This window comes from Centropristis striata, chromosome 24 (assembly GCF_030273125.1).
Source record: "Centropristis striata isolate RG_2023a ecotype Rhode Island chromosome 24, C.striata_1.0, whole genome shotgun sequence".
NCBI lineage: Eukaryota > Metazoa > Chordata > Actinopteri > Perciformes > Serranidae > Centropristis > Centropristis striata.
The window spans coordinates 6,554,945-6,582,219 of record NC_081540.1 but is presented as its reverse complement, the minus strand read 5'-3'; the positions used below and the strand labels follow the sequence as shown (position 1 = coordinate 6,582,219).

General features: G+C 35.4%; 3 protein-coding genes across 3 annotated transcripts; 2 read left to right on the top strand and 1 right to left on the bottom strand.

Moving 5' to 3' along the window:
- Positions 1-211: 211 nt before the first annotated feature.
- LOC131962918 (insulin receptor substrate 1-like) lies at positions 212-7,587 on the bottom strand. Its single transcript, XM_059328024.1, has 6 exons — positions 7,388-7,587; positions 5,557-6,034; positions 3,389-3,638; positions 3,035-3,278; positions 1,812-2,418; positions 212-951 (listed from the first exon to the last, which is right to left on the bottom strand). The coding sequence occupies exons 2-6, from the start codon at positions 6,018-6,020 to the stop codon at positions 549-551; spliced, it is 1,968 nt and encodes a 655-aa protein (XP_059184007.1). The 5' UTR covers positions 6,021-6,034; positions 7,388-7,587; the 3' UTR covers positions 212-548.
- Positions 7,588-8,896: 1,309 nt separating this feature from the next.
- On the top strand, positions 8,897-16,078 carry LOC131962968 (cytochrome P450 4F3). The gene is made up of 13 exons (XM_059328085.1): positions 8,897-9,248; positions 10,190-10,334; positions 10,422-10,475; positions 11,154-11,281; positions 11,362-11,483; positions 11,831-11,977; positions 12,710-12,815; positions 12,899-12,965; positions 13,713-13,842; positions 14,462-14,595; positions 15,465-15,529; positions 15,611-15,693; positions 15,767-16,078. The coding sequence occupies exons 1-13, from the start codon at positions 9,051-9,053 to the stop codon at positions 15,984-15,986; spliced, it is 1,599 nt and encodes a 532-aa protein (XP_059184068.1). The 5' UTR covers positions 8,897-9,050; the 3' UTR covers positions 15,987-16,078.
- A 959-nt stretch (positions 16,079-17,037) lies between these two features.
- Positions 17,038-26,038, top strand: LOC131963086 (lymphocyte function-associated antigen 3-like). Its single transcript, XM_059328223.1, has 11 exons — positions 17,038-17,296; positions 20,372-20,521; positions 20,607-20,738; positions 21,664-21,824; positions 23,073-23,178; positions 23,265-23,360; positions 23,480-23,500; positions 24,538-24,558; positions 24,676-24,702; positions 24,788-24,844; positions 25,649-26,038. The coding sequence occupies exons 1-11, from the start codon at positions 17,218-17,220 to the stop codon at positions 25,666-25,668; spliced, it is 870 nt and encodes a 289-aa protein (XP_059184206.1). The 5' UTR covers positions 17,038-17,217; the 3' UTR covers positions 25,669-26,038.
- Positions 26,039-27,275: the final 1,237 nt, after the last annotated feature.

The following is a 27,275-nucleotide window of genomic DNA, read 5'->3' as shown; positions in this document are numbered from 1 at the left end:
TTTTAGGCATTTTAAGATTTCACGTATTGTGACCAAAATCGACAAGGGGGGGGGGTTATGACTTTTTTTTGAGGGGGTCATTGACGAACGATCGGCGCGGACAATAGGTGAGAGGTTTTTGTGTTGGAGTCAGATAAATTAATTTTAAAGGTTTCCTCAATCCTATTTCCCAACAGAAGGTGGTGTGGATGTTGTCAATGAAGGGCTTAGATAAGGTGCACTCATGTAACTTTATTCTTTTAATTACTTTTATACAACAGTGAGGCATTTTCAAGTGCTGTGTGGTTTAGACCAAAACCCAAGGCTTTATTAAATCCACACCAAAAATGGGAACAAGGGGTAAACGCATAGTGCTTTTACAGACAAGCATCACAAACTTTATTTTTCTCAAACATAATACTGCATCATGCAGGTGATTAAGTGCTGGCCGTGTTTAAACACAGAAGTATTATTGCATCAACTTGAACTTCCACTTCTGATGAACTGTCTCGTCACCAGCTGCACACAAAAAAAAATCGATAAGAACTGATGAAAAGAAGCACTTCGTATCAGTCCTCAGCTTGCAGGCAAGACGGCAGACACAGAGACAGTCGGTATCTTCTCACAGACCGCTCTGATGTAGCCTGGAGTTGAGTGAATGGGTATGAACCCGAGTCTGGACTCGCCAGGACTGGCCTGGTGCAGCCGGGTCCTCTTGTGTCAAATGGAGCGATCATGCCAGACCCATCAAGCCCCCTCAGAGGATACGAAGTGGCCCTGGTGCATGCTCGGAGACGTCTCTGCACCAGTCTCTCATCATCCTGTTGTCGGGTGGAGCAGCCAAGGCTCGTCTGTGATTGGCCAGCGTCTGTTTCTGACTGTTTGACTGAGGTCGGCGTCCAGCGTGGAGGACTGAGCTCGACGGTCTGATGATGTGACGGGTGCAGCGGAGAGTAGCCGTCGTAGGAGGAGCTGAAAAAGGACAGGGAGTTCTATTTTTACAAGCGTGAGTCCAAACATTGCACAAGCTGTGATCAAAATGACTTAAAGTAAACTTTGTTTAAAAGATTTGTGCTGTATACCACCAAAATTCTGTTTTTCTTTCAATATTTTTCCAACAGGTGGACAAATATCCATTTCATATATATAAATAGGTATATGGCATTCAAATACTAGCCAGAAAAAGAAAAAGAAAAACACGAAGCAGGTGAAATGATCTAAAACCAACAAGAACGTGCATGATACATTTTTAACTCAGTTTCTAGTTTAACAGACATTTTTTTGTGCGTTGTAATTTTTTTCTCCAATGTTTTTTTTCCCTCGCTTTTCCACATATAAAATAATAGTTAAATTCTGATGGAAATATTGAGCCTCAGGACTGTCAGGTGAAGTAAGTAAGTAATGCCTAAAACTGCTTAAAATGGGTCAATTATAGTCTGTTGATACATATTAGAGCATAATATGGCCAGAAATTACAGAAAAACACCATATTTTGGGTTTTCCAAAATGACCTCCTCAAAAAAAAGTCAAACTATAGCATGTCGAAATTTTTCGGGAAAAAGTCATAAAAAATTGAAATGTCTTGATACTCTCAAAATAGTCTTATTATAGTCTGTTGATACACGTAGTTGGGTGGCTTTTCCAGAAATGACAGAGCAGACATTTTTTTCTCCAATGTTTTTTTTTCCTCAATTTTCCACATATAAAATAATGGTTAAATTCCGATGGAAATATTGAGTTTCATTAATGGTAGCTGAACAATTCTCTACAATTCAATTCCTCTGATGATGGACATGATAGTAAATTTATCAGAACAGGTTAGCTCAACTCACCTGTTGAATGATGTCTGAAGGGAGGAGGAGGGTGAAGAGTAAACAGGACAGTGGTGTTTACGAGGGCTCGCCATGGTCATGTAGTCATCCTGAGGCAGCACAGACGAGCTGTGACTCATCTGTGGCGACATCATCATGTACCCCGGCCTCTGCTCCTCACCTGGTTCCCAGCCCTCCACCCCGCAGGCTGCAACACCGCAGTGGTCCCCCGTCACCTCGGCAGGACTTCTGCAATCGTTTTCCCTCCCTATGTTCACGGACATGAGATGATGGTTCATTTCCATGTAGCCAGTCTCAGACTTTAAACTCTGATGGGACCTAAAAGCGCTGAGAGTGAATTCAGGGTTTGCTTTGTCGCGCTCAAGGTAACATTTAGTGGGACTTGTCTGGGCCTCTGGGTGTTTGTGGGGTAGGCCCAGACGGGAACCAAGTGGTCTCACATTCACATGCTTCTCTCTGTATATGGGTCGGCAGTGTTTCGAGGCCAGAAGGGTCTGAAGCTGATTGTGGTTGGAGGTCGGTGACCGACTGAAGTCAGGAACAGCTCGTAGTGCCTTTACTGTCTCGCGAACCTGCTCATGTATTTGCTGTGCTGCTGCTGGGTTTCCTGTACAGGGTGACATAAAGAAGAGGGGTCACAGTACTGCAGAGAGGCAGAAATTTGAACAATAATAAATAAAAATAATGTCTTTTATTCATATAAGCTCACTTTTTCTGAGTTATTTTTCTCAACAGTCAGCAATTGACTGACACTGAACAGTAATGTTTATTTAGCCATTTCTTTTATTACTAATTATTCTTTATTTTCTCAGAACAGCAACTCCTGTATTCTGCAAGGTAAAATTGCTGATTTAAAGAGAGCAATACAGCGGCTACCGTCAGAAAAGGCTGTCTGACAACAGGCTAAAGCAGTAGAAAATATTCTAAATATAGCCTACACAAAGCAAGATTGATTTTGTCACTCTTCAACACCGCCAGACTCTTGAAAGTTCAATTTCAACCTCGCAGTTACTGGTCTCCCGCGGCCTTTATCTGTTAGTTGGTTTGTGTTATTGTGCGACTTTCAGCAACAAACATCAGGTCACAGAGGGTTTTTGACTCTAAAGTCTACGTACTTCGACCAAAGTGTGCATTTTTAGAGTTGAACACATAGAGGACACTACTAGGAAAGCACGGAACGATAAAAATAAAAACTTAATATAACAGACCCACCCTTTAATTACCTCTTGCTTCCATCCAGATTTCTCCGGGGCCGTTAGGTGCTGACCTGCCGAGCTCCAAGAAGAACGAACCATCTCTGTGTCCAAAGCGGCGAACACTCAGCAAAGGTATCGTAACTGATGGCAAATCGCTGCAAGCAGTTACTCTGACCAAGACGAGAGATACAGCTGTGAGGCAGAGGCGGCTCTCCCCAGCCAGGGGCTTAGAACAGCCCAGCCCTCTGGGCTTCACCGTCACGGGCCAAACCTTAGAAGAAGGTGAAGGAAGTGGAGGTTCAGATCAGATAAAAAAACATCTTCACTTTTATTATAGTTTTAAATCAGATGCATGTGTCAGAAAAAAAGTCTCAGTCTAACCTCTTTGAAGAAAGCAGCGGGGGGCAGAGTGCAATACCCATCATCGTCTTCATCCAACCCTTCTCTGTGCTCCTCATCCTTCTGCTCTTCATCCATCAGTGTCTTAATGTCCAGGTACCACTGTTCTTGTTCCCACTCGTCCTCCAACACCAGCACCATGGTTTGATCCTTCGCATACAGCGCCACTGTGTGGCCTTTCTTGGAGCTTCCACTCCGGCTCACACCAAGACAGCACCTCAGGTAAATCACCCTGGAAATGACATGCCGTCACTGTAAAATAATCGCCTAACTCTTTTTTTCAAGTTTTGCAGGAAACACAAAAAACTTCACCAAAAGTGTAACCTATGACATTTATTGATCATTTCACTCAAAAAAGGATGTAACAAAGGATGGCTATTGGCATAGTAATAACACTGTGTGTAAATTATGTAACTTAAGAGAAATAAATGACTTAGGCAATTTTTTGAACATGCCTTTGTGTCTTAAGCAAGATATGGTAACACTTTATTTTGAAGGTGTCGACATAAGAGTGACACAAGCCTGTCAGAAACATGACATGGCAAGTATCATGAGCATTAATGTTACTTCAAAGTGTCATTAATGTTCATGACACATCCCATGTCATGTTTATGACACGCTCATGTCACTCTTATGTAGACACCTTAGAGTAAAGTGTTACCAATATTAGTGTCAACAATAAAACACTGATAAACTAAACTGATAACTAAACAATCTCCCTCTAGCTCTTCTTTGCTGGGTTCTTATCTGATGCCTATGAATGTGGCAAATTGTCAAAGAAGTGATGATCTTAAAGGGGTAAAATCACATGATCTGATCAACTGAGGATGTAGGCGATTTTACCATAGGTGGCCGGCGTCATGAGGAGATGATTTAGGCAAAAAAACAACACAATTTTGACAAAAAAATTACTTAGGCGATTATTTTAACAGTGTGACGATGTTCAAAGAGGAAACAACTAGCGGCGCGGTGACTCATCGACGTCAACGTAACCGACTACGTATGTACATCGATTCACGTAACGTACGTCGATGTGTCGAAAAGAAAGTAAAAGGAAGAGTGCAAGGTGAGGTGAAAAAAACTCGCCAAAGAGCACCCAGAGAGCCGGAGTGTTTTGTGCCTGAACAACATGGTGCTCTGCACGCTCTGCAAATTAGAAACGGCATATCACAACAGTACGACCGCAATGCACAAGCACGAAGCGGAAGCATCCCGGGCTGATTTTGCAAGACGACGACGGTGGCACAAGCAATACAGACAGCACTGTACTTCCTGTTTACTTTTGACTCCACCCAAACATCATACATATTACGATTAACTTTCAGAGATTTTATGCACAACTGTGAAACCAGTTAAGACAATTATTTATATTAAGATAATACTTTTTGATGCAGAAAGATTGTAATTGTTACAATAATTTCTGTTAAGAGAAAAGCCAAGTGTTATTCAAATTGCACAATCTTTACTGCAAGATGTTCTGTTCTGACTGGTAATACAAGTGACTTGAATTGTACATTGTGTTATTATTTTGCTGTTGTGTTGCATTACAGTCCTTTTAGTTGATTGGAACACGCTCTTGTTTTGGAGAGACTTTATATTGGAGTGTAAAACACAGATTACCAGTGAACAAAGTTGGGGAATAACGCCCTGCAGTGCATACAGTGAAAAAAATAATCATCAGGTGCTGCCCTACTGACGATATATTATAAACCATTAACCCTTAATAGGGCACTCATTGGAATACTTGCAAATTCCAAATTTCAACCCTAGATTGGATATTACATACAGCCAGAATGTGTAAAAAATAACATACGGACCCGGGGGAGGGGGGTAATATTGTAAGAAATACATTTATGAGATTACAGTGGCAAATTTACGAGAAAAAATGCGCAGAAATATGAGATTTAAAGTGGTGAATCTGCGAGAGAAAAAAAGCCTTTTTCTCGTAAATCGGTGACTTTTTTTCACACAGACTTGCCACTTTAAATCTCTTAAATCTGCAACTTTTTTCCTTGTATATTTGCCACTTTAATCTAGTAAATTTGCAACTTTTTTTCTCAAAATATTTTTATTTTGGATATCCGCTGAAGTTACCAAATATGGTTCTTCGCCCAATTAAGGGTTAACTGATTGAAGTTACTTTTACCAACCCTTGCTTGTTCGATCCAAACAGCGCAGCTTTACCAGCAGACTTCTCCATTACGATGAACTTCTCCCAGCTCTTGTACCACTCGAGTCGGCTCGGCCCGGTGTGACTTCCTGCTCTCAGGACAAAATATCTTCTGTGGTTCCGCTCCAGCTTCCTCACATAGCCTTGTTTCACTACATCGCTTTGGGACGTGGAGGTGGTCATGAGGGCGCCTGCCAGAGGGATCACAGTGTTGGACGTGTGGCTGGTACAGAAGAGCTCCTCAAAGAAATGAGATTGAGGACTCGACTGACGGTCCTGAGAATCCTGTTCCATTCGAACATCCTTCTTCGGGGAATCGTGCAGATGCGATTGGACTGGCAGCCATGTTCTCGGGGAGCTGCAGCTGGGGGGTGAACGAGGTGAAGCAGGTGGAGACGTCTCTTGGTTGGCACAACTGCTGTGCCCTTCTGCACTTTCACTCATTTTAAGCAGAAAACCTGAAACACACATACAGGAAAAAATTAGTCTGCACTTTTAATAATGCAACTTACTAATAAAAAAAGATTCTCGAAAATATTTCAATAGCATATGCTCAATATTTGTTACAAAGAAAACACAAACTGGTTATTTTTTAAGACTGGTTGCATAAACATGGGATTGTTTAAAATCAGGGGCTAGTTTTCGCTACTAAAAAAAACATTAACTTTATGAAATAATTTAAAGTAATCCCAAATTAGGTTGCAAAAATGTATCTTGCATACAACTGCATTTGAGTTGTGTTTCCTTTACTTGGCCAATTTGATAATCAACAAAAATAATACTTTTAAATCAAGGCCTATAGGTGATTAATTTACCTAATAAGGCATAATAGTTTTTTCGTGCTGAAATTTGAGGAAATGCACCCAAAACAAATATAGACCTTATAATTGAACTTCAGAAAAAAGATCCTAGAATAATAAATAAAGCTGGATATCTTGAATCCACAAATCATTTTTTTCATAGGATCCTGCACCTTAAACTGTCCAGACATGGTTTACTAAAAACATTTGAAGTGAACAATAGCCTTCCTATCAAAGTCAATTTTTTTAGACCATAATGAATACAATTTAAGACCCATTTCACGACAAAAGACAAGTACAAAAGACATGAAGGAAAATCGGAGGCCCAGAATTACTTGCAAAGTATATGAATTTATTCACAGCTCTTTCACATTGGAATAAAAAAATGCTAACTAAAAATACCAGAAGCCTCTCTATTGTGAACTAATATTTGTTAATAAGTGTTATAGTGTCTTCAAAATGGAAACATTTAAACGAAAACAAACATGAAAACTTTTTTAGACCTTTCAAAATCATATTTAAAACATTTTGTGAGATTTTAAAGATAATTTTCGACATTTTAAGGCTTAAGTGTTTGTGTGTTTTTTTGTAATTTTTTGTGTGTTTTTTGTAAGTGTTTCTTTGGTGTTTTTTGAAGAAAGAAATGTGTGCTTTAATGTGTTGTGTGTGGTTTTATGAAATGTATGTTTCTATGTGTTTTTTGTATTTTTTTTGTGGGGTTTTTTGTGTTATCAAAATGTTGATCCAGTAAGTCAAAATGAAAAAAAAAAAAAAAAAAAAAAAATCAGGTCATATAAGTGAGGCTGTGCTGGAAACAGTGATACCAACACGTCATGGTAAAGATTTTTAAGTGGTTTATACAGGCAGAAAGGAGTCAAAAACCGACAAAATAGCCCCAAACTCCAAAGGGTTAACTGTATGAGGGTAAACATTGGGACCAAAGACTAATTGAAGCAGCTAATTAGGTAGCTAGGTCGAGTTTTCCACACCAAAAGCTTAATTACGACTTACCTGAAGCTGACAGGTATGAACATCACAGCGGAGAAAACGCACAACAACACTTATTTTTAATTTCAGGCTGCTTAGCAAAGTCAAACAATGACTTCCAAATTTCTCCGTTAAATAATCAAGACGTCTGAGCTCCTTTGGCCGCTCAGGTGCATCCGGGGCCTAATCGGTGTGGCCTTCAGGAGCACCTTGAAAAACCGAACTACTCATGAAGTATACATGAAATAAGTTTGGACACTCTATATAAAAAATATCTGACTGTGACAAAGCTAAAACTTGATGTACATGAGTTGATGAATAGGACAAATAAAGGACAAATACAAAACGCTCATGTTGTTATATTTTTTTAAGTGAGAAAAGTGTATTCCCGTGTTTTTTATTTGTTCAATGAAGTATACCAAACATTAAATAAAAATGCTAACTAAAATTACAGAGGCCTCTCTATTGTGAACTAATATTTGTTAATAAGTGTTAAAGTGTCTTCTAAATGAAAACATTTAAAATAAATCAAACATTAAAGATTTTTAAGACCTTTGAAAATCGAATTTAAGACATTTTGCGAGATTTTAAAGACAATTTTAGACATTTTAAGGCCTTAAATTCAAATGATTGGATTTTAGATGTTTTAAGACTCCCTTGACCCTCTGTGACAAAGCTAAAACTTGATGTACATGAGTTGATAAATAGAACAAATAAAGGACAAATACAAAACGCTCATGTTGTTATATTATTTTTAAGTGAGAAAAGTGCATTCCCGTGTTTTTAATCGGTTCAGTGAAGTATACCAAACATAAAATAATGTGCACATATTAAGCAAGAAAAAAGATATATAACTTACAGCAAGAGAGAAAAACAGCATTTATTTGACCTCTTGATATAGATCCTGGTAAGAATAATAGTACTGCATTCATATCAATAACAATACAACAGCAACAAAATAAATCAATTGGTCTATTACCAGGGATGGGCAACTGGAGGCCCGGGGGCCACATACGGCCCACACCCTCGCTTGAAGTGGCCCTCAGTACAACTACATGCATTTGAGCATGAAATCTTAAAAGTGCAGAGTAAAAATGCACAAAATGACTTCTTGCAATTAATGTTGGTCTGATGTTCTTGCACTGAAAAAAAAATCACAGTAAGTGGTTATTTTTTATTTGCTTCAAACCTTTTGTATTCCTATTTATACTGTTATACATGCATTTGAGCATGAAATATGTTAAGTTACTGCCCTGTTAACATATTTAAAATTGCAGTTTCATCATATCTGGTTAAGTGCACCGTCCTATATGTGGCCCTGTGGTAGTGTCGATAAAAAATTGTGGCCCCCTCCAGCATTTAAGTTGCCCATCCGTGTTCTATACATATGTAAACAGGTAAATAAAAATGAACTACAATTTGAAACAATAATTGCTTGTGTGTATGAGCTAGAAGATGTAAAGAATAAAATCAATTTCCAACCTGGTTAATGGTTAATAGTTTAGACTTTTTTGACAAAATGAGTGGTTATTTTAACAAAGGAAGTGGAATCTCTCATGATGGTTACATCAGCTCATCCTGTTGAAATAATTGGGAGGAACAGTTTGGTTTCTGCATATTTCAACTTGAGTAACTTCTCAATGTGAACACACTTGCTGTCAGAGCAGGGCGAGTGTCTTTCTGTCCCATGATGTCTCTCCTTCAGGGTGTCCTCTTGCAGGTCCTCAGCTGGACGGGTCTCTGTCAGCTCCTGTTTGTAGGACTGGGAGCTGTGGTCACACTTTGGACAGGGAGGCTGTTGGCACGACACACCTGGTACACATACAGGCTGTCCTGCTTCAGCAAGCCACCTACACACTCCTGGCTGTTAGGACACCTGGGTCAGGTAGGACACACACACACACACACACACACACACACCACGGCTGGTAAAACACACACTGACATACATTTGTTCTATTGTTTTCTGCCTTTGCTAATTTCAGAAAAAGGCTCAAATTGCAACATATAAAGAGTAACCCTCTGGAGTCCATCTATTTATCGAAAATACATATGCTTTATTTACAGTAATAACTTTATTTATATATGATATGTAGACAAGCTGAGAAAGCCAGTTGAAAGTGCATCATAGGAGCTTTCACAGTGTGACATTTATGTTTCTAGACTTTTTTTTAAATGTGAATTTTCTTTCTACAATGAAAATTATTACTGTTTTTAATTTACATGCAAATAGACTGTTTTGTGGTTTTATTATTCATTCTGCTTTTTTATGTGTATAAATGGTTAAAAAAAGAAAAGAAATGGTACATTTCCATAGACACCTGTGTCTTTTGTTTGTATTTTTGGGTTCCTGGCAGCTTTATACTTCAATTAAAATAAAATGAAAAATCTGACTGATAGCCAAGTTTGTGTGGAGAAAAAGGAGCCATGCATGTGATGTAAGGACAGACTGAAAGATGCTAAACAGAGACAGAAAATAAATGCATAGGAAGTTGACAAATTTGAACCAAAAGTGACTTTTGGTGGTGAAGGCCTTTTCAGTGATGCATCCAACATTACATATTTAACAGAAAAACTGTAAGGAGTGACAGTCAGGGAAGGCTTGGGGAAATCTAACTGATTTCTCTGTGTAATACAGGATATGCTTACTGTTGCATAATATTATTACAAAATTTCCTTTGAATCGCTGTCAGAGAATTCAGCAACACATTTGATGGGTAAACCAAAAGAAACTCTCTTTGCTTTTTCAATAATTAGTTTGGAATTCAATGAAACATATGCTGTATATTGTGATGTTTTCCAAGCAAATATTTATTGGTTCCTCAGATGCAGAGCACAGAAGAAGGTTTGCAGCAGGCGGATGACTTGATCCAGAAATACAAACACTCTTGCAGCTGGTTCCTCGGCCCTTTCTATCACCTGGTCAGACTCTTCCACCCTGACTACGTCAAACCTCTGCTGATGGCTTCTGGTAGTGTATTATTACTGAAGTATTACTGCAGCTATTAAAACTACACTTCCTAAACTTCATTAAATGCTCTTTTCTCCGTCTATCCAGCCAGCATTACAATGAAAGATGAGCTCATCTATGGCCATCTGCGTCCATGGCTGGGTGAGTCACTTTGCTCATGTCTTTAAAAATGTGATGCAATTAAACTTTTTTTTTTTTTAAAACAACAAAAAACAATTTACTTCTACCGATAATGTCAGTAATTGTCTAGTGAAATTTTATCTCATTTATTAATTTTTTTGGCATTTTTCAGCTTTACTCGAGTCAAATTTGACAAGTGGTATATTGTTATAAGTATGGTTAAATTAGACTTTTTTTTTTTACTCATTGTAGCATAAAGGAATTTAAATATGTTTTAATTCTTTTATCATCAATTATGAGAGAGAAAAAAAATGCCACCTTGGAAATGTTCTTATAATATCAGTCAGTCAAGACATTTTATTACATGATGGGGTTTTGTTTTTTAATTGTAATTTTTCTTTTTTCTTTTATAACATTTTCAGGACGTTATTGCGTGCTACACGACTGCTAATTAAATAATACTTGAAGTAATTATTATAACAAACAGGTCAAGGACAACAATAACAAAAAAATCCTCTGGAAGTTTTTAAAGCCATCATTCTTGGGTGATGTTAATATGGTGAATGGATGAGAAGAAGAGGAGAAAAGCAGATAGAAAGAGGGAGAAAAAAAAACACGGGGGAAAAAAATTGAATAAAATAAAAAATAAAAAAAGCAGAGACAGCCTCACTTCCTAACCTTCTCCATCTCGCATCCCAGGACAGAGCCTGTTGCTAAGCAACGGGGAGGTGTGGTCTCGCAGGAGGCGGCTGCTGACTCCAGCTTTTCATTTTGATATTCTGAAGAACTATGTCGTCAAGTTCAACACCACAACTAACACCATGCATGTAAGACACACAGGAGTTAACAGATGCAACACGCCTAACTGCAGGCATAAAAGTTGTATTTATTTATTTATTTATTTCAGGATAAGTGGCGCCACCTGGTGGCAAAAGGCACGACTAATCTGGAGATGTTTGACCACGTCATACTGATGACACTGGACGCTTTACTGAAATGTGCTTTCAGCTACAACAGCAACTGTCAGAGGTGAGGACACACACACACACACACACACACACACACACACACACACACACAGACATACACACACACACATACACACACACACACAGACATACACACACACACACACACACACACACACACACACACACATACACAGACACACACACAGACAGAGATACACACACACACACACACACAAACAGACATACACACACACACACACACACAGACAGACAGACAGACAAACAGACACACACACACACACACACACACACACACGTATAGACACACAGACACACACACACACACACACACACACACCCTTCTGTTGGTCTTCTGTTCTTCTAAAATGTACTTTCTCTCTCCAGATCTTCCAGTTATTTCGTGTCCGCCATAGAGGAGCTGAGTGATCTGCTGATAGATCGTCGCTTTAGGATTTTACACCACTGGGACTGGTTTTACTGGAGAACAGAGCAGGGAAAACGATTCAAAAAGGCCTTGAGTATTGTGAACGGGTGTGACCTTTTGACTTTCTTGTGACATTGTTGAACAAATACTGTTAAACAGGAATCAGAAGTTAAAATCAAGCTGTTGTTGTAATATCTCCTAAGCAGTTGCATTAAATTACATTGTTTTATATTTTATATAAGGGATAATGCACAGCAAGCAGGTCATTATTGCAAAATGAAAAAATAAAGGGGTAAACCTATATATATATAAATAATTAATTTATTGTTATTGTTTTTATTGTTAATAATATTAATATTTTAATACTAAATATTATTTTTATTGATTTTCAGCTTCTTACTGAAAATAACAATATTTTAATACTAAATATTTATTTTTTAATTATTTGATTTTTTTCAGTTTCTTACTAAAGAAAACAATATTTTAATAGAAAATATTAATTTCTTAATTATTTCTAATAATATTTTCAGCTTCTTATTACAGAAACCAATATTTTAATACAAAGTATGTGTTTTAAAATAATTATTTTATTGAGTTTAAAATTGTTTTTATTTATTCTGCTAAACAGTGTCTAAACCGGGTCTGTTGTTTATATCAGCGGTCTGTTATTTAAAAGATAATATACCATAGACTCCTGGATTCTGACCAATCAGAATAAAGTATTCAACAAGGCTGTGTAATATTAAGTCATAAAGGACTGGTTTCCATTTTTACATATTCAATTTAGCATTTAAGGTGTTGTTGACTATTCTTTTTCGGTGTTTATATACAACATAAAGGTTTACCAGGGAGGTGATTGAGAAGCGCCGAGCCCTGATCAGCCAGCAGAAGGAGACAGCACCACAGAGGAAGAAAGATTTTGTGGACATCATACTGCTGTCAAAGGTAGGAGAGAAGAAGAAATGAGAAACAGAGAGGGACAGTGACAAAAAGATTTTTAGGTTTCAGTGAAATCTGTATGATTTCAGGATGAGGATGGACAAGGCCTAACAGACGAGGACATCCAGGCCGAGGCCAACACCTTCATGTTTGCAGGTGGGACGGTTTAAAGCAACAGTGACAGTTATAGCTTAATGCTAAATGCTACTGTTTAGGATGTGTAAGTTTACTGTTTGCTCCTTAAACTCCTACCTAATTCAATCATTTTACATGCAGAATATATATATATAATTATTATAAACAGGTATAGGTGTGTGTAAATATACATTAATAATAATAATAATAATTATTATATAAATAATATAAGAGGGATTAACAACTTTTTCATTTTTTGAATTTATTTTGTATTTTATAAAAAAAATGAAAAGTAAATAATCATAAAAATAATTATAATAATACAAAAAAACATTGAAAAAATGTTAATCCATCCTATTTTTATATATACATATACATACATACATATACATATATATGTGTGTGTGTGTGTGTGTGTGTATATATACATATATATATATATATATATATATGTGTGTGTGTATATATACATATATATATGTGTGTGTGTATATACACACACACATACATATACGTATATATATACATATATACATAGAAATAAGAATCATAAGACTACTACTACAACTATTAGTAATAATAATAAAATACAAAATAATAAAAGAAAAGAAAATTGAAAAAAAAAATCATTGTGTTTGCTTAAATGTTTGTGGCTTCATTTGCAGAAAAACAAATACATAAACATTTTCTTTAAAAACCAAACAAAAAAACCTTTTGACATCTCATCAGACTAAATAAATAAATCAGACTGTCTTACTTCTCCCACAGGTCATGACACGACAGCCAGTGCGATTTGTTGGATACTGCATAATTTAGCACGCCACGACCACTTTCAGGAGCAGTGCAGGCAGGAGGTGACGGAGCTGATGCAAGGACGAGAGGAGCAGAAGATAGAGTGGTCAGAAAACACACACAACCTTAATTAACCCATAAGAACCCAGACCCAGTTATCCTTAAAGGAAAGTTATGGGGGATATACCACCATTTCTGATGTGTTTTCAAAAACACTATCCCTAAATGTCAAAGATCTGTGATGTGACATAAACATTACATTGGGCGCTTATAGTATTTATGTTTATAATATTTATATTTATAATATTTTGTATTTTAATTTTTTTTTTAAATAGACACAAATTTGCCTTTTTCTCTGCATCTCCACAACATCTATCAAAATTGTGACATTATTAGTTCTGTTTAACAACAAATTATTTCTTTAGATTTGTTTTTAAGTAGCATAATAATACATCGATAATAAATAAATACAAATAACCATGTGTCTTTTTGTTTATCAAAATTGTGACTTTAATTTGTTCAGGAAACATGGTCAAAACAAGTTCAATGCAATACAGGACACCCTATTAACGGATTAGAATTGTTAAATGAGTTTAAACTTAGCCTAGTAAGAAAAAATAGAAGATTTAACATGTTTGTTGCACGGGTGTCACCATGGGTTCTTATGGGTTAAAAAACAATTGATTGTAACTTTCTCAGTAAAAATGAATCCTGTTGATCTCCAGGGAGGATCTGTCCAACCTTCCCTTCACCACCATGTGCATCAGAGAGTCTCTGCGGCTGCACTCTCCCCTGCAGGCTGTGACCAGGACGTACACCCAGGACATGCCGCTGCCTGGGGGCCGCACGCTGCCAAAGGGTGAGATGCAGCCACTTGTGGCTCTTTTGGAAATTTTTTAAAAATATTTTAAAAGGTCACAAAACACTTTTTTCGAAACCCACTTCCCATTTGCCAGCATTGATAAGGAAGTGAAAGATAGTGAGTTGTGTGAAACAGTGAAGGTGAACTATCCCATGAGTAGTTTTGTCTATAATAAAGTCCTACAGAGGAACAAGACACAGACTTCTGTAAAGACATTTTGTAACAGAAACAGATTTGATAACATATTTCACATTTTTTAATAATGACAGAATGTAGACTTGGCAGTACTTTGACATTTTGGTAACACTTTACAATAACCATCATTTATAAATGGTAAACATTGTATTCTTGGCCCAATTTGTGTAGTTGTTTTGTGTCTCTTATGGTCATTTTATGATTTTGTGATATGATTTTGATTTTATGTTTTTTTTTTGTTTTTTGTTTTTTTTTTGGGGGGGGGGGTTGTTTTTTTTTGGGTTTGCTTTTGTCTTGCTCCTTTTTGTAGCCATTTTTTGTCTCTTTTTACTCTGTTTATGTTCATTTGTAGTCATTTTGAGTCTCTTTCAGTGGTTTCGCTTCTCCTTGTGGTGGTTTTCTGTGTCTTTGTAGTTGTTTTACCCCTTTTTCTAGCCATTGTGAGCATCTTTGTTGTCTCATTTTGTCTCTTTGCAGCAGTTTTGTATATCTTTGTCTGTTTGTAATTTTATGAAATCATTTTGACTCTCCTTTTAGTTCCTTTGCATCCTTTTGTGGTTGTTTTGTCACTTTCATATGTATGTATTTTTTCACTTTTTATGTATTGTTTTGTTTCTTCATAGTCATTTAGAGTCACTTATCTATACATACTGTGTGTTATTCTTCCCAAGGTGCCATCTCTTTGGTCAGTATTTATGGGACACACCACAACCCTGCTGTTTGGACAAACCCACATGTAAGAAATGGGGGGAAAAAAGTAATTGAATTCACTTTGGCTCAGATATGTCATGTTTGACCTGTGATCTACCTCCTTTAGGAGTTCAATCCTCTGCGTTTTGACCCAACAAACACTGAGGAACGGTCTTCTCATGCCTTCATCCCTTTCTCCTCAGGCCCCAGGTATACTGCGTCCTCATTGCAAGGCTCTGACACAATCAGGAAAGTAACATTAACAGCCTGTATGTGTTCACAGGAACTGTATTGGTCAGAGATTTGCCATGGCAGAGCTTCGAGTCGTCGTGGCGTTGACCCTGCTCAGGTTTCGACTGACCCCGGGGGTGCACCCTGAACTCGGGCCCGGGATAGTTCGTCGTCTCCCCCAGCTGGCCATGCATGCAGAGGGAGGTTTGTGGCTGCAGCTGGAGCCTCTGAGCCCAAACAACCTGGAAGAAGGGAAAAGACAGGAGGAATGATCCAACAAGACGAATGTTTACTGTTATTGTTGTCGCTGGATTTATTATCATTTCTAAATGCATCTGTAAGCAGTTTGTCAGGTTTCATGATTCTTTCCTGGTCAATTTAAACATATTAATATATAATATTAATATATTATATAATTTAAAATGCAATTTGTATTTTGTTGTTTAATTTTACAGTATTAAATTTGTTTTAAATAATGACACACACACATACACACAGGTGAATCTCAATAAATTAGAATATCATAGAAAAGTTTATTTATGACAGTAAATAACACATTATATAGATCCATTAAATACAGAATGAAACATTTCATGTCATGTCATTTATTTAATTTCTTCTAATTATGATTATGGCTTACATTTAATGAAGACCTAAAATTCAGTATCTCCAAAAAAATTAATATTACAAAAGACCAATTTCAAAAAGTATGTTTAACATGGAAATGTTGGCCTCTGAAAAGTCCATCTATATGACTCAATACTTGGTTTGTGTGTGTGTGTGTGTGTGTGTGTATATATATATATATATATATATATATATATATATATATATATATATATATACGCATAGAAAGAGATGGGGGGATATAGTTTCTTAAATCACAAAATAATAATAAATAAATAAATTATGAAAATAAACTGAAGTAAAAGGGTTAGTACATATTTGGTAGTTTTGATCGGGACTCAGCTTGTTTAAAAGGTCTGCTCAGTAAAATATGTTAATATATTATTATTATCATTATTATTATCATAGCAGTTTTATGAGGTTTTGTGTTCAGGCTGCAGTAACAACATCTGGACACTAGGGGGCAGAGAAGAACCGTTTTATTATGCATGTGTGAAGAATTACTCTTTATTATAACATTTATATATAATATAAATAATTTCCATAAATACAGAACTGTAACAGTGGTTGTGTTGCTCTTTGACACATCTACAGTGAATATGAAAACATTTTTAGATGAATTAATAAATCTTTTGTGAATGAATGTCCCGGCGGAGGCGGAGACACTGAGCCTGTTGACTTGGTTTCATTTTAACTTTCACTTTCAGTAGCTTCTTGCTGAAGTCTCTCGCCATACAAAGCCAGCTAAGTCATTTTAAAGCGAGCACACTTCGCCTGTAATGTTTTTACCGGTTGAATAACATGTTTATGTCGGTTCAGAGCAGAAGCAGCTTAGATTTCGTCTCTTTTTGACCGTTTAAACGACTAAAGAGTGAGATGTCCCGGTCCGAGACATCCATGATGTGGGCCGTCTGGTTGGGTGTTTTCCTGGCCGCTGCTGAGTCCGCAGAAACCGGTAAGAGTTTAACACAGTTACTGTTTGGATGCCTTGTTTTACATGTTTCAAAGTATCCGTTTTGTGAGTTATATCATGGATGTATGTGCGATTTACGTCGCAGCGTTGTGTTTTCCCCTGTCCATGGCCGCGCCCAGTCAGCCAGCATGAAGATATAACTACGTTAATAGAATAATAACTCAACACAGACAGCATGAGCTACAACAGGCCTGCAGTGTGCCACAGGAGGCTAAAACATTACATATCGTCACCCTTTTAAAATTATAGCCTTACTCATTTTTCAAATTTTGCAGGAAACACAAAAAACTTCACCAAAAGTGTAACATAAGACATTTATTGATCATTTCACTCAAAAAGGATGTAACAAAGGATGGCTATTGGCATAGTAATAACACTGTGTTTAAATTATGTAACTTAAGAGAAATAAATGACTTAGGCATTTTTTTGAACATGACTTTGTGACTTAAGCAAGATATGGTAACACTTTATTTGAAGGTGTCTACATAAGAGTGACACAAGCCTGTCAGAAACATGACATGACAAGTATCATGAGCATTAATGTTACTTCAAAGTGTCATTAATGTTCATGACACATCCCATGTCGTGTTTATGACACGCTCATGTTACTCTTATGTAGACACCTTCAAAATAAAGTGTTACCATATCTTGCTTAAGTCACAAAGGCATGTTCAACAAATTGCCTAAGTCACATTTTATTTTGATTTAGGCATAATAAATCCGCTTAAGTCACACACTTGACATAGGCCATTATCTTAAAGGGGTAAAATCACACAAGGCAAAAAAAAACAATTTTGACAAAAAATGACTTAGGTGATTATTTTAACAGGGTGACAATATAAAAGTTGTAATTAAGATTATATATCATACTTCTTTCAGGTTATTCAATAAAAACAAAAACAAGTAAGGCACAGTACAGAACATTAAGAGATCATCTTAATACATTCCTACAGCAGGACTTGACATTGAGTACTTTTACAAGGTGCAAAATAAATAATCAGGAAATTCTACCCATATAATATAAAATGAAAATGCACACTATGTTGTTATCAGAAATCAAGACAAGCTGTGACCTTCGCCCCCTCTACAAAAGTCATAAAACGTTACACATTAATTTTTTTTTAAATATCAAAAGGTAGAAAATTTGCCCTTGATCAAGTTTTTCGAAGGACAAGAGTCTAAAAATATCAGACTCATGAACTACTTATGGAAGAAAAATAAAATGTGATATAGCAGTGTGTAATGTAGAAACTAGAAAATAATAGGTTATTGTATAGCAACGTGCATTACAGAAAAATAGGAATAGAATAAAATACTTTATAGCAACATGCATGATAGAAAACTTAGGCACAGAACAGTATAGAGTAGAATTCTGTATAGCAACATATCATATTCATAACTTATAGAGAAGTTATTAATAGTATAGAAGACTGTATAGCAAAAAGCATTATAGAACATGTATGCATAGAATAGAATACCTTTTAGCAACAAGCATTATAGGAAAGTTATGAACAGAATAGAAAACTGTATAGCACCATGCATTATAGAAAAAATAGCAATAGAATTGAATAGAATAAAATACATTTTACATGCATTATAGGAAAGTCAGGAATCGAATAGAAAACTGTAGAGCACCATGCATTATAGAAAAGTTAGAAACAGAACTGAATAGAACTATAGAATACTGTATAGCACCATGAATTATAGAAAAATGACGAATAGAATAGAACGGAATAGAATAGAATGCTTTATAGCAACGAGCATTATAGAAAAAATAGGAATAGAAAGGAATAGAACAGAACAGAACAGAATAGAATAGAATGCTTTTTTAGCAACAAGCATTATAGAAAAATAGGAATGGAACAGAACAGAATAAAATAGAACAGACTAGAATAGAATAGAATGCTTAATGGCAACATGCATTATAGAAAAGTTAGAAATAGAATGGAAGACTTTATGGCACCATGCATTATAAAAAAGTTGGGAACAGAACTGAATGAAGGCTTTATGGCCCCAGGCATATGGAAAAATATCAATAGAACTTGATAGAATAGAATAGAATACATTTTTTAGCAACATGCATTATAGAAAAGTATCAATATAACAGAGCAGAAGAGTTGAGTTGGAACAGCTATGAATAGAATAAAATAGAGAGGAAGAGCAAAAATAGAACCACAAGGAATAGAAAAAATAGTGTAGAGGCAGTCACTCTTTTTACAAAAAAGATACTTAAATAGCACAAATATTTCTAGACTTCCTCTATTTTAGCAGCGTGGAGAGAATCCCTGTCCTACTGGCCCCCTCATGATATTCATAACTATAGTCCTTTTGTTTTCCCTGCATTTTTGTACCGTTATTGTTTATGACAATTCTGTAGTTTCTATTGTTGTATTATTCTCTGGCAACATTGTATCATATGCAGCCATGCCAATAGACATAGAAGACGAGGGTAGACATAGAATGGAATATAGAAATGGACAGAATAGAGCAGAAATGAAGTAAAATGTAGCAGAATAAAGACGAGTGGAACACAAAAGAAATTTGTAAAATATCTAGACATTTTCCATGGTTTTCTTGATAATGATTTTGGTTATTCTAAAGAAAAACCATGGAAAATGTTGCGATATCAGCTCTTAAATTTAACTCTTTTCAGCCATTTTTGTTGTTATCATTATATTTGTGCAAACAAATGTACCTTTAGTTGTACCAGGCATTAAAATGAACAAGAAATTGAAGAAAACAATGGTCTAATATTTTTTTTTCATGATTGTTTTTCTACGATCGGAGCCGGTCAGAGCTCAAACACCAAAGCTAATCTAACTATCTAACTAATAGCTTTGCATCCACTGCATGACTGGCAAGTATGTCATACAACTTAATGTCCAAAATCCTGAACTCTCCCTTTAATGAGGGTCTGAATGCTGAGTCTATAAATGCCAGAATCAGCCTTTAAAAAAGACCACTTGTGTGTTTTTCTGTTGACCAGACCAGAGTCCAGCCAATAAAAAGCCCATTTTAAGGCTGTTTAACACCCTGAGCTGCTTTTCATCCTTGCAGAGATTTACGGGAGGCTCGGCGGTGAAGTCGTCCTCAAACCTGGTGTGATCCCTCAGACTGAGGCCATCACCCAAATCTTGTGGAAAATCGGTCCCGACATTGCCGCCGATTGGGAAAATAATGAACTGGATGTAAAGGATCGCTTCATAAGTATACTTCGCCGAGTTCAGCTTATTCTTTGGTTTTTGATTTTGATGCTCAATCATCACTGTGTCACATCTGTGTTTGATTCAAGCTCGTGGTCACCTGAACACGTCGAGCGGAGAGCTGACGATCACAGGACTGAGGCGAAACGACAGCGGCGTGTACACATCAGAAATCAACTACAAGGTCTCACTGACCTCACCGACTCGTCTCACAGTTATCTGTAAGTGCATTAATCACACCGTCCAGACAGGTTTATCACGATGAAATACTGCTGTCAACTGTGCAACTTTTAGTTCAAGCTGGAAATTTGTTAGCCTGGTCTCCATTAAAGTCGAAGCGAATTGTGAAGCGTCATTTTTAAATGTTGCATTAAAGAAAATGCAAATTCGGGGCGTTTCCACTAGCTGGTTTAGAGCGAATTGTGCAATGAAATTGATATGTGCAATACAATTAATATGTGCAACTCACTATCCTATATTTTTTATTTATTTATATTTTTAAAATGTTTTACTCATGTTTGGTGTATCTTTTGGTCATTGGATTTTTGGTTCACAAAAAAAAAATGTGGTCATTTGTCATCAGCATTCCAAAATGTACATTTTTATAGGGATGACACTTTTAGAGGGATGTTTGCAATTAAATAATTACTGTATGATGTATGTATGACATTGTATAATGTAAATACTCCTGACATTAAGATTAAGATCAATTACTTTATTAATCCCACAATGGAGAAAATTAACCTCTGCATTTAACCCATCCTTTTTTTACACACAAGTGAACACACCATGCAGCACATTACTGCGCCCGGGGAGCTGTGCGGGGGGGTTAGGTGCCTTGCTCAAGGGCACTTCAGTCCTTGAACTGTCAGTACTGGGATTCAAACCGGCGACTCTCCAGTTACAAGCCCGATTCCTAACCTCTAGGCCACGGACATGATAACTTTTTTAATTTTGCTAATTTATGTTGGTAATCAGTCAAACTATGATGCAGTATGCCATGATTGGAATGAATATACTGGTAAAACTAATTTTATTTCTGTATGTTTTAAATATAGACCCCACTAAAAGTAGCTCCACTTTAGGGTCGAGCTAATGGAGATCCTTCTAATTTGTTTGTTTTTCTAACAACAACAACAACAACAGCTCCTGTCCCTAAACCCACTGTGACAAAGTCGTGTAATGCTGACGAGAGCAGCTGCACTCTGACGTGTGCCGGAGATGTCACAGGAGCCGGAATGGTGACCTACACATGGAGATCAGACAACAATGAGACATCTTCATCTCGGGAGCAACTCATCTCAAAGGTAATATAAACACTGAACAGGACAACCATGTTGTTCTCTTCCCTAGATGATATGAATACAGGTGTTTTTGCCCACAGACAGGGATTGTGATGCAGAGTTACTATATGGGTCAGTGACAAATAAGGGTTGGCAAGATGTCAAATGGTGTAACCACCAAGGTTGTTATTGGTAACGGAAACTAATGAAACAACGAAAACTAGAATTGAAAAAACATTTTCGTGAACTGAAATAAAAATAAAAACTAGAGTTTTTTTTTAAAAACGATAACTAACTGAAACTGTATTGTGTGGTTACAAAAATTACTAAAAGTAATTAAAATTATAGTGAAAATGTACTTCGTTTTCCTCTTTGTCAACTTTTTTCATACGTAAACCTTTTTGGTTGATGTGAAATCTATTTCATCTATCTGGTTTTATGACTTAATAAACTTATTGGGGCTGAGATGGATCAGACAAAAGGAAATAAAGGAAACATTTATTGTTACCTTATTGAATCTCACACCCAACAAATACCCCATTACAAAATCACTAAAACTAATAAAAACTAAACTAAAACTAAGCATTTTCTAAAAAAAAATTAAACACTAATTAAAACTAGCAAACACACTCTAAAAACCAATTAAAACTAACTGAATTTGAAACAAAAATTGACAACGAAATTAAAACTAAAACTAACTTGTTAACCACAAATGAATGATGAATATTAAATACTTTAGCTACCTACAGTGTATTCAAGTGGACTTATACATGTAATAACTTCATTTTGAAAAAACATCAAATGGCTCTTTATTATTTTTTTTATTTTTTACTATTTCTCCATTTACACATTTTGTCAATATTGAGCAGAACATATTCTAAAAAAAACATTTTTTTTTCTAAAGTTTTGACAAATTATGTAAAATTTGCTATATACCATAGTGTTGCACTGTACATTTTAGTTCTTGACAGTTTAGTTTAGAAACTTGAAGAAAAAAAAAAGAATCTCCTTATCCTTTACTGTATAATTATTAAATACATTATTATTTTTATTTATATTTCACAAGAAATTGTTTTTTAATTTAATCTAATTTATTTATTATTTTTTAAATACATTATTATTATTATTTATTTTAATATTTATACTTTTACTATTTTTACCAGTATTTACCTTTGTACATTTAACAGTCCAGACATGGGCATTGAAACTTAAAAAAAAAAAAAAAAAACAGGTAACATTTATACACATATAAATGTATATTTAATCTTCTAGGACGACGACATGAGTGTAAAAGAGTTCACCTGTCAGCTGAAGAATCCAGTCAGTCAGGAGAGCAGCGAGCCCTTCTCCAACCCCTTCCCCAACCCCTTCACCCCACGTGAGTTAATGTACTGAAAATATCTCAATTCTCACCGAATTTCCACCTAAAACTTGCTCTTATTGCTGCTGCGTTGTGTCGTTCAGCTGCCATGAAGCTGAACTTCTCCACGGGACTCACGGTGTTCCTCTGCTTACTGATCGCTGTGGTGCTGCTGGTCTGCTTCCACAGGTGTAAAGCAGGTGAACACTCGCCACACTATACTGGTTTTATTTGCATTTATCTAGAGGATTTTGTGTCAAATTCATCTGCATTTTATATTTGTGTGAAGTTTTTTAATCACTTTGTTCATTTCCTCTAGGAGAGTGGTTCTTCAACAAAGGTAAGAACTCTTTTTAAGCAGCACAGGAAGTCTTAAAATTTAAAATGCTCATTTTCCTTACCAGAAATTGTATTTTTATTTCATTTTAGTTGTATTCATTAATTAATTTATTTTTATTCTCTTTGTTTGTCCCCATACATTTGAAATCTTATTTAATTCTTATTTTTATCTATTAAATTTTCTTTACCAGAAATTGTATTTTTATTTTATTTAATTTTTATAGATTTTTTTCCCCTCATACATTTCAAATATTACCATCCCTTTTATTAAATTCTCTTTGTTTATTTTTTTAACCAGAAATTTTATTTTTTATTAAATTAGTTTCATTTATTTATTTATTTTATTTTTTACACACATTTTAAATATTGCTATTGCCATCTTTTATATTTTATTCTCTTTACCAGAAATTTTATTTTTATTTTATTTAATTTTTATAGATTTTTTCCCCTCATACATTTCAAATATTACCATCCCTTTTATTTAATTCTCTTTGTTTAATTTTTTTTAACCCGCAATTTTATTTTTTATTAAATTAGTTTCATTTATTTTATTTTTTACACACATTTTAAATGTTGCTATTGCCATCTCTTATATTTTATTCTCTTTACCAGAAATTGTATTTTTATTTAATTTCTATAGATTTTTTTCCTCATACATTTTAAAAATTACTATCCCTTTTATTTCATTCTCTTTGTTTCATTGACTTAACCAGAAATTTTATTTTTATTGAATTAAATTTATTTATTTATTTATTTAAAGTCTTTATTATTTATTTATTTTATTTACATACATTTTAAATATTATAATATATGAAAAATTAAAGTTATCAGGCACCTCGACTAGATATAGTTTTGGGGCCCAAATGGGTGAAAACTAAAGACAGAATGTTAAGAAAGATAACACATTTCATATAATTATTCTGCCTTATAGTAACCCCTATGTTCACTGTGAGAGTAACGCTAAATTAGGAAAATTCTGGGTGAAGTTTTAGCAACAGTGATAAATAGTGACTCACATATTATCTGCTCTCATTCCAGATAATATGCCGTGGGAAGCAGGTCAGTAACTTTAATTATTAACAATGCTTTAATAATCCTTTAGACATACTTACAGATTTCTTCTGTGCTGTTATTTCTGTTAATGCTCCCGTCCTGTTGTCCTCCACCTCCCTGCAGACTTCTGGAGGAAGAACGGGGAACAATGTGAGTTTTAACTTACATACGTCTATTTTGTTTCAAATATTTTAATTATGATGAAAAAGTTGACATTGTCATACCGTTAATACAGCAAGAGACGCTACAGACTCTAACGGCACCACTGCTCGAGAAAAAGGACAAACAGACGGTAAAACATAATTTACTTTCTGTCCATTTAAGAATACTTAAGGATGCTGTGTAATTTTTTTTTTTAAACAGTAAAGTGCATAACAGTCGTTATGCACTTTGTGTTTTTTTATGCACACTGTTCATTGCACCTTATTTGTTTCACGGCACCAACATTTTTATATTGCATATTCATATTTATTCTGCACTGGAATTCTACTCCTTAATACATACTCCTTCTTTAGACACTTTATTTTTTTATTGTATTTTAATTGTATTTTTATATTTTTATAGCTTGAAGTATGCCTAGGTTGTTCTTTTTATTTAATTGTGTTATTGTCTCTGTGTGTAACTGCTGCTTGTTGACATTTTCTTACATAACAAAACCACATTACAAATGAACTAAAGGTTTTAGGTTATAAGGTTTACGTAGCGGACTACTTATTCCTCTTCATTGTCAGTTACCAGATCAATACCATTAACATTAACAAAAACATTAAACGCTTCTAATATCTTTTCAAACATTTCCTGCTGTCCTTTCCGTATATATGTCACTTTCTCCAAAGGAAAAGTTGTGAGCATTTGCCTCAAACAATACGTAACATTTGGTCTGCTGGTCTTTTTCCAAAACAATGCCATGGATCTTATGGCATGTAACAGACACATATCTATTAATATGCCTTCATTTTTGTTAAATTTGTGACCTTTTGGTAAAGTCCTAAGACAAAAAGTGCAGGATCCATTGGAATGCTTTTTGGAATCATTTTTCCTATTGCCTTTTTGTGTATTATTGTGTAATTAATTTTAACTGTTTTTCATTTGGCAGAGGAAACCCCGATGACATAAGCAGCCAAACGACACCAAGTCAGGACCTGTCAGGTGCAAAACAAGTTGATCCGGTGAAGCTGAAATGTTTTGGGGATCCAGAAGTACACATTGGATCGGTTAGTCATGCATTTAGAGAACACATATTACTGAACATCCCATAATAGTAGTGTCAGCTCCAATGCCTCAAGACCAGATTTAGAGAAGCAATTTGGAGTGATATTATCGGTATGTTTATTTTAAAAATAAATAGGTTTTTGATAGTGATCGACCGATACAGGTTTTTTAAGGCCGATACTGATTATTTTGACATCAGTCTTAACCGATCCCCGATATGTGCTGCTGATTTTTTTGGGCCGATTCTTGAAGCCGATATTGCCTTTTCGCCCTCCATTTACATGATAAAAATGACAAAATGATAACAAATGTTACACAAGTCTCAATTTAAACAAAAAAAGAAACATTTGTTAACAAAACAAACAAAACATATTAACAGTTGGATAGTAAACAATCTGTAGTAAGTAAAAAACGCAAATATCGGCCCGATATATCGGTCTATCTCTAGTTTTTGATCATTTCTACATGAAAACGAGCTCTTAAATCGATTGACTGGAGTTCTGCCGCTAGAACACTTTAACAGCCATGTGTTATAACAACTTTTAAAAAGACACCAAGTTGGTAAATGTTAATAAAAATGCTCCAGGATGCATTTAAAGCTTCTCGACTCGAAGCAGGTTTGTTTCCAGTTTTCCAAAGAGGCAGTAAAAAGTTTAGACAATTCCAGGAAACCCTGCAATGAGCTTTTTCCTGCTGGCGACAGCATACCTGACACCGACTGGTGCCTGGAGCTCATTAAAGCGAGCAGGTCTGCTGCGGATCCAGAACAGAGTGTGGGAGGAACTGCACTGATCACAGAGAGACGGGAAACAGACAGCATTGTTGTGTTTCAGCCAACAAACGGCTCTTTGTACATCTTTGCTCCTGAGCTGCAGCTACTTTGTGAACAAAATACAGCTTGAAAAAAAGTCAATCAGCTATTTTTTATTTTTTGGTGTATTAGCACTTTCCTGATCTTATTTACACCTGACATTTTGCTTTTAATGTGTGTTGTTTGAGTGATATGTTGAAATGTTTGGCAGTGGATGTGTTTAAAATGTTTTGTTTCTGCACTTAACTTTTTTTTTTTCTTTCTTTCATGTAGTTTTAAATACGTTGTGTCTCCATACATTTGAATGTTTTAGGATTTGCTTACAAGTTATTTCTAAAAAGGTGAAATCAGTCTAAACTTTATTATTTCAATAATTTGTGACACTATTAAATCCCTGTGCATCCTTTTAAAAACACCACTAAAGCACTCCAAAACTGCTATAAAATGATATATTATATTTTAAAAGATATTTCAACCAACTTTTGTTGTGAAAATCACAACCAAATTGTTCCATTTAAACCACCAAATAATGATAAAAACACTATGTTTAAAAATGATGGTCTACTTTCAGGATTTATTACCATTTTTATATTTTATTCAGGGACAGTTTGGTGTAACAGAAAAAGGGAATAAAGGATATTAATCTAATGATAGTTATAATAACAAAGGCAGTTTAACTTAAACACAGTTATGGTGTAAA

What these genes read in the sequence shown, in the direction of transcription:
- LOC131962918 (XM_059328024.1), bottom strand. Translation starts at nt 6,020, where the DNA reads ATGAGTGAAAGTGCAGAAGGGCACAGCAGTTGTGCCAACCAAGAGACG. An exon ending in CCGCTGCTTTCTTCAAAGAG is followed by an intron (nt 3,279 to 3,388) that starts GTTAGACTGAGA and finishes CCTTCTTCTAAG; the next exon opens with GTTTGGCCCGTGACGGTGAA. An exon ending in CTTCAGACATCATTCAACAG is followed by an intron (nt 952 to 1,811) that starts GTGAGTTGAGCT and finishes GTCCTTTTTCAG; the next exon opens with CTCCTCCTACGACGGCTACT.
- LOC131963086 (XM_059328223.1), top strand. Translation starts at nt 17,218, where the DNA reads ATGTCCCGGTCCGAGACATCCATGATGTGGGCCGTCTGGTTGGGTGTT. An exon ending in TGTAAAGGATCGCTTCATAA is followed by an intron (nt 20,522 to 20,606) that starts GTATACTTCGCC and finishes GTTTGATTCAAG; the next exon opens with CTCGTGGTCACCTGAACACG. An exon ending in CTTCCACAGGTGTAAAGCAG is followed by an intron (nt 23,361 to 23,479) that starts GTGAACACTCGC and finishes CATTTCCTCTAG; the next exon opens with GAGAGTGGTTCTTCAACAAA.
- LOC131962968 (XM_059328085.1), top strand. Translation starts at nt 9,051, where the DNA reads ATGATGTCTCTCCTTCAGGGTGTCCTCTTGCAGGTCCTCAGCTGGACG. An exon ending in TACAACAGCAACTGTCAGAG is followed by an intron (nt 11,484 to 11,830) that starts GTGAGGACACAC and finishes TTCTCTCTCCAG; the next exon opens with ATCTTCCAGTTATTTCGTGT. An exon ending in CAACACCTTCATGTTTGCAG is followed by an intron (nt 12,966 to 13,712) that starts GTGGGACGGTTT and finishes CTTCTCCCACAG; the next exon opens with GTCATGACACGACAGCCAGT.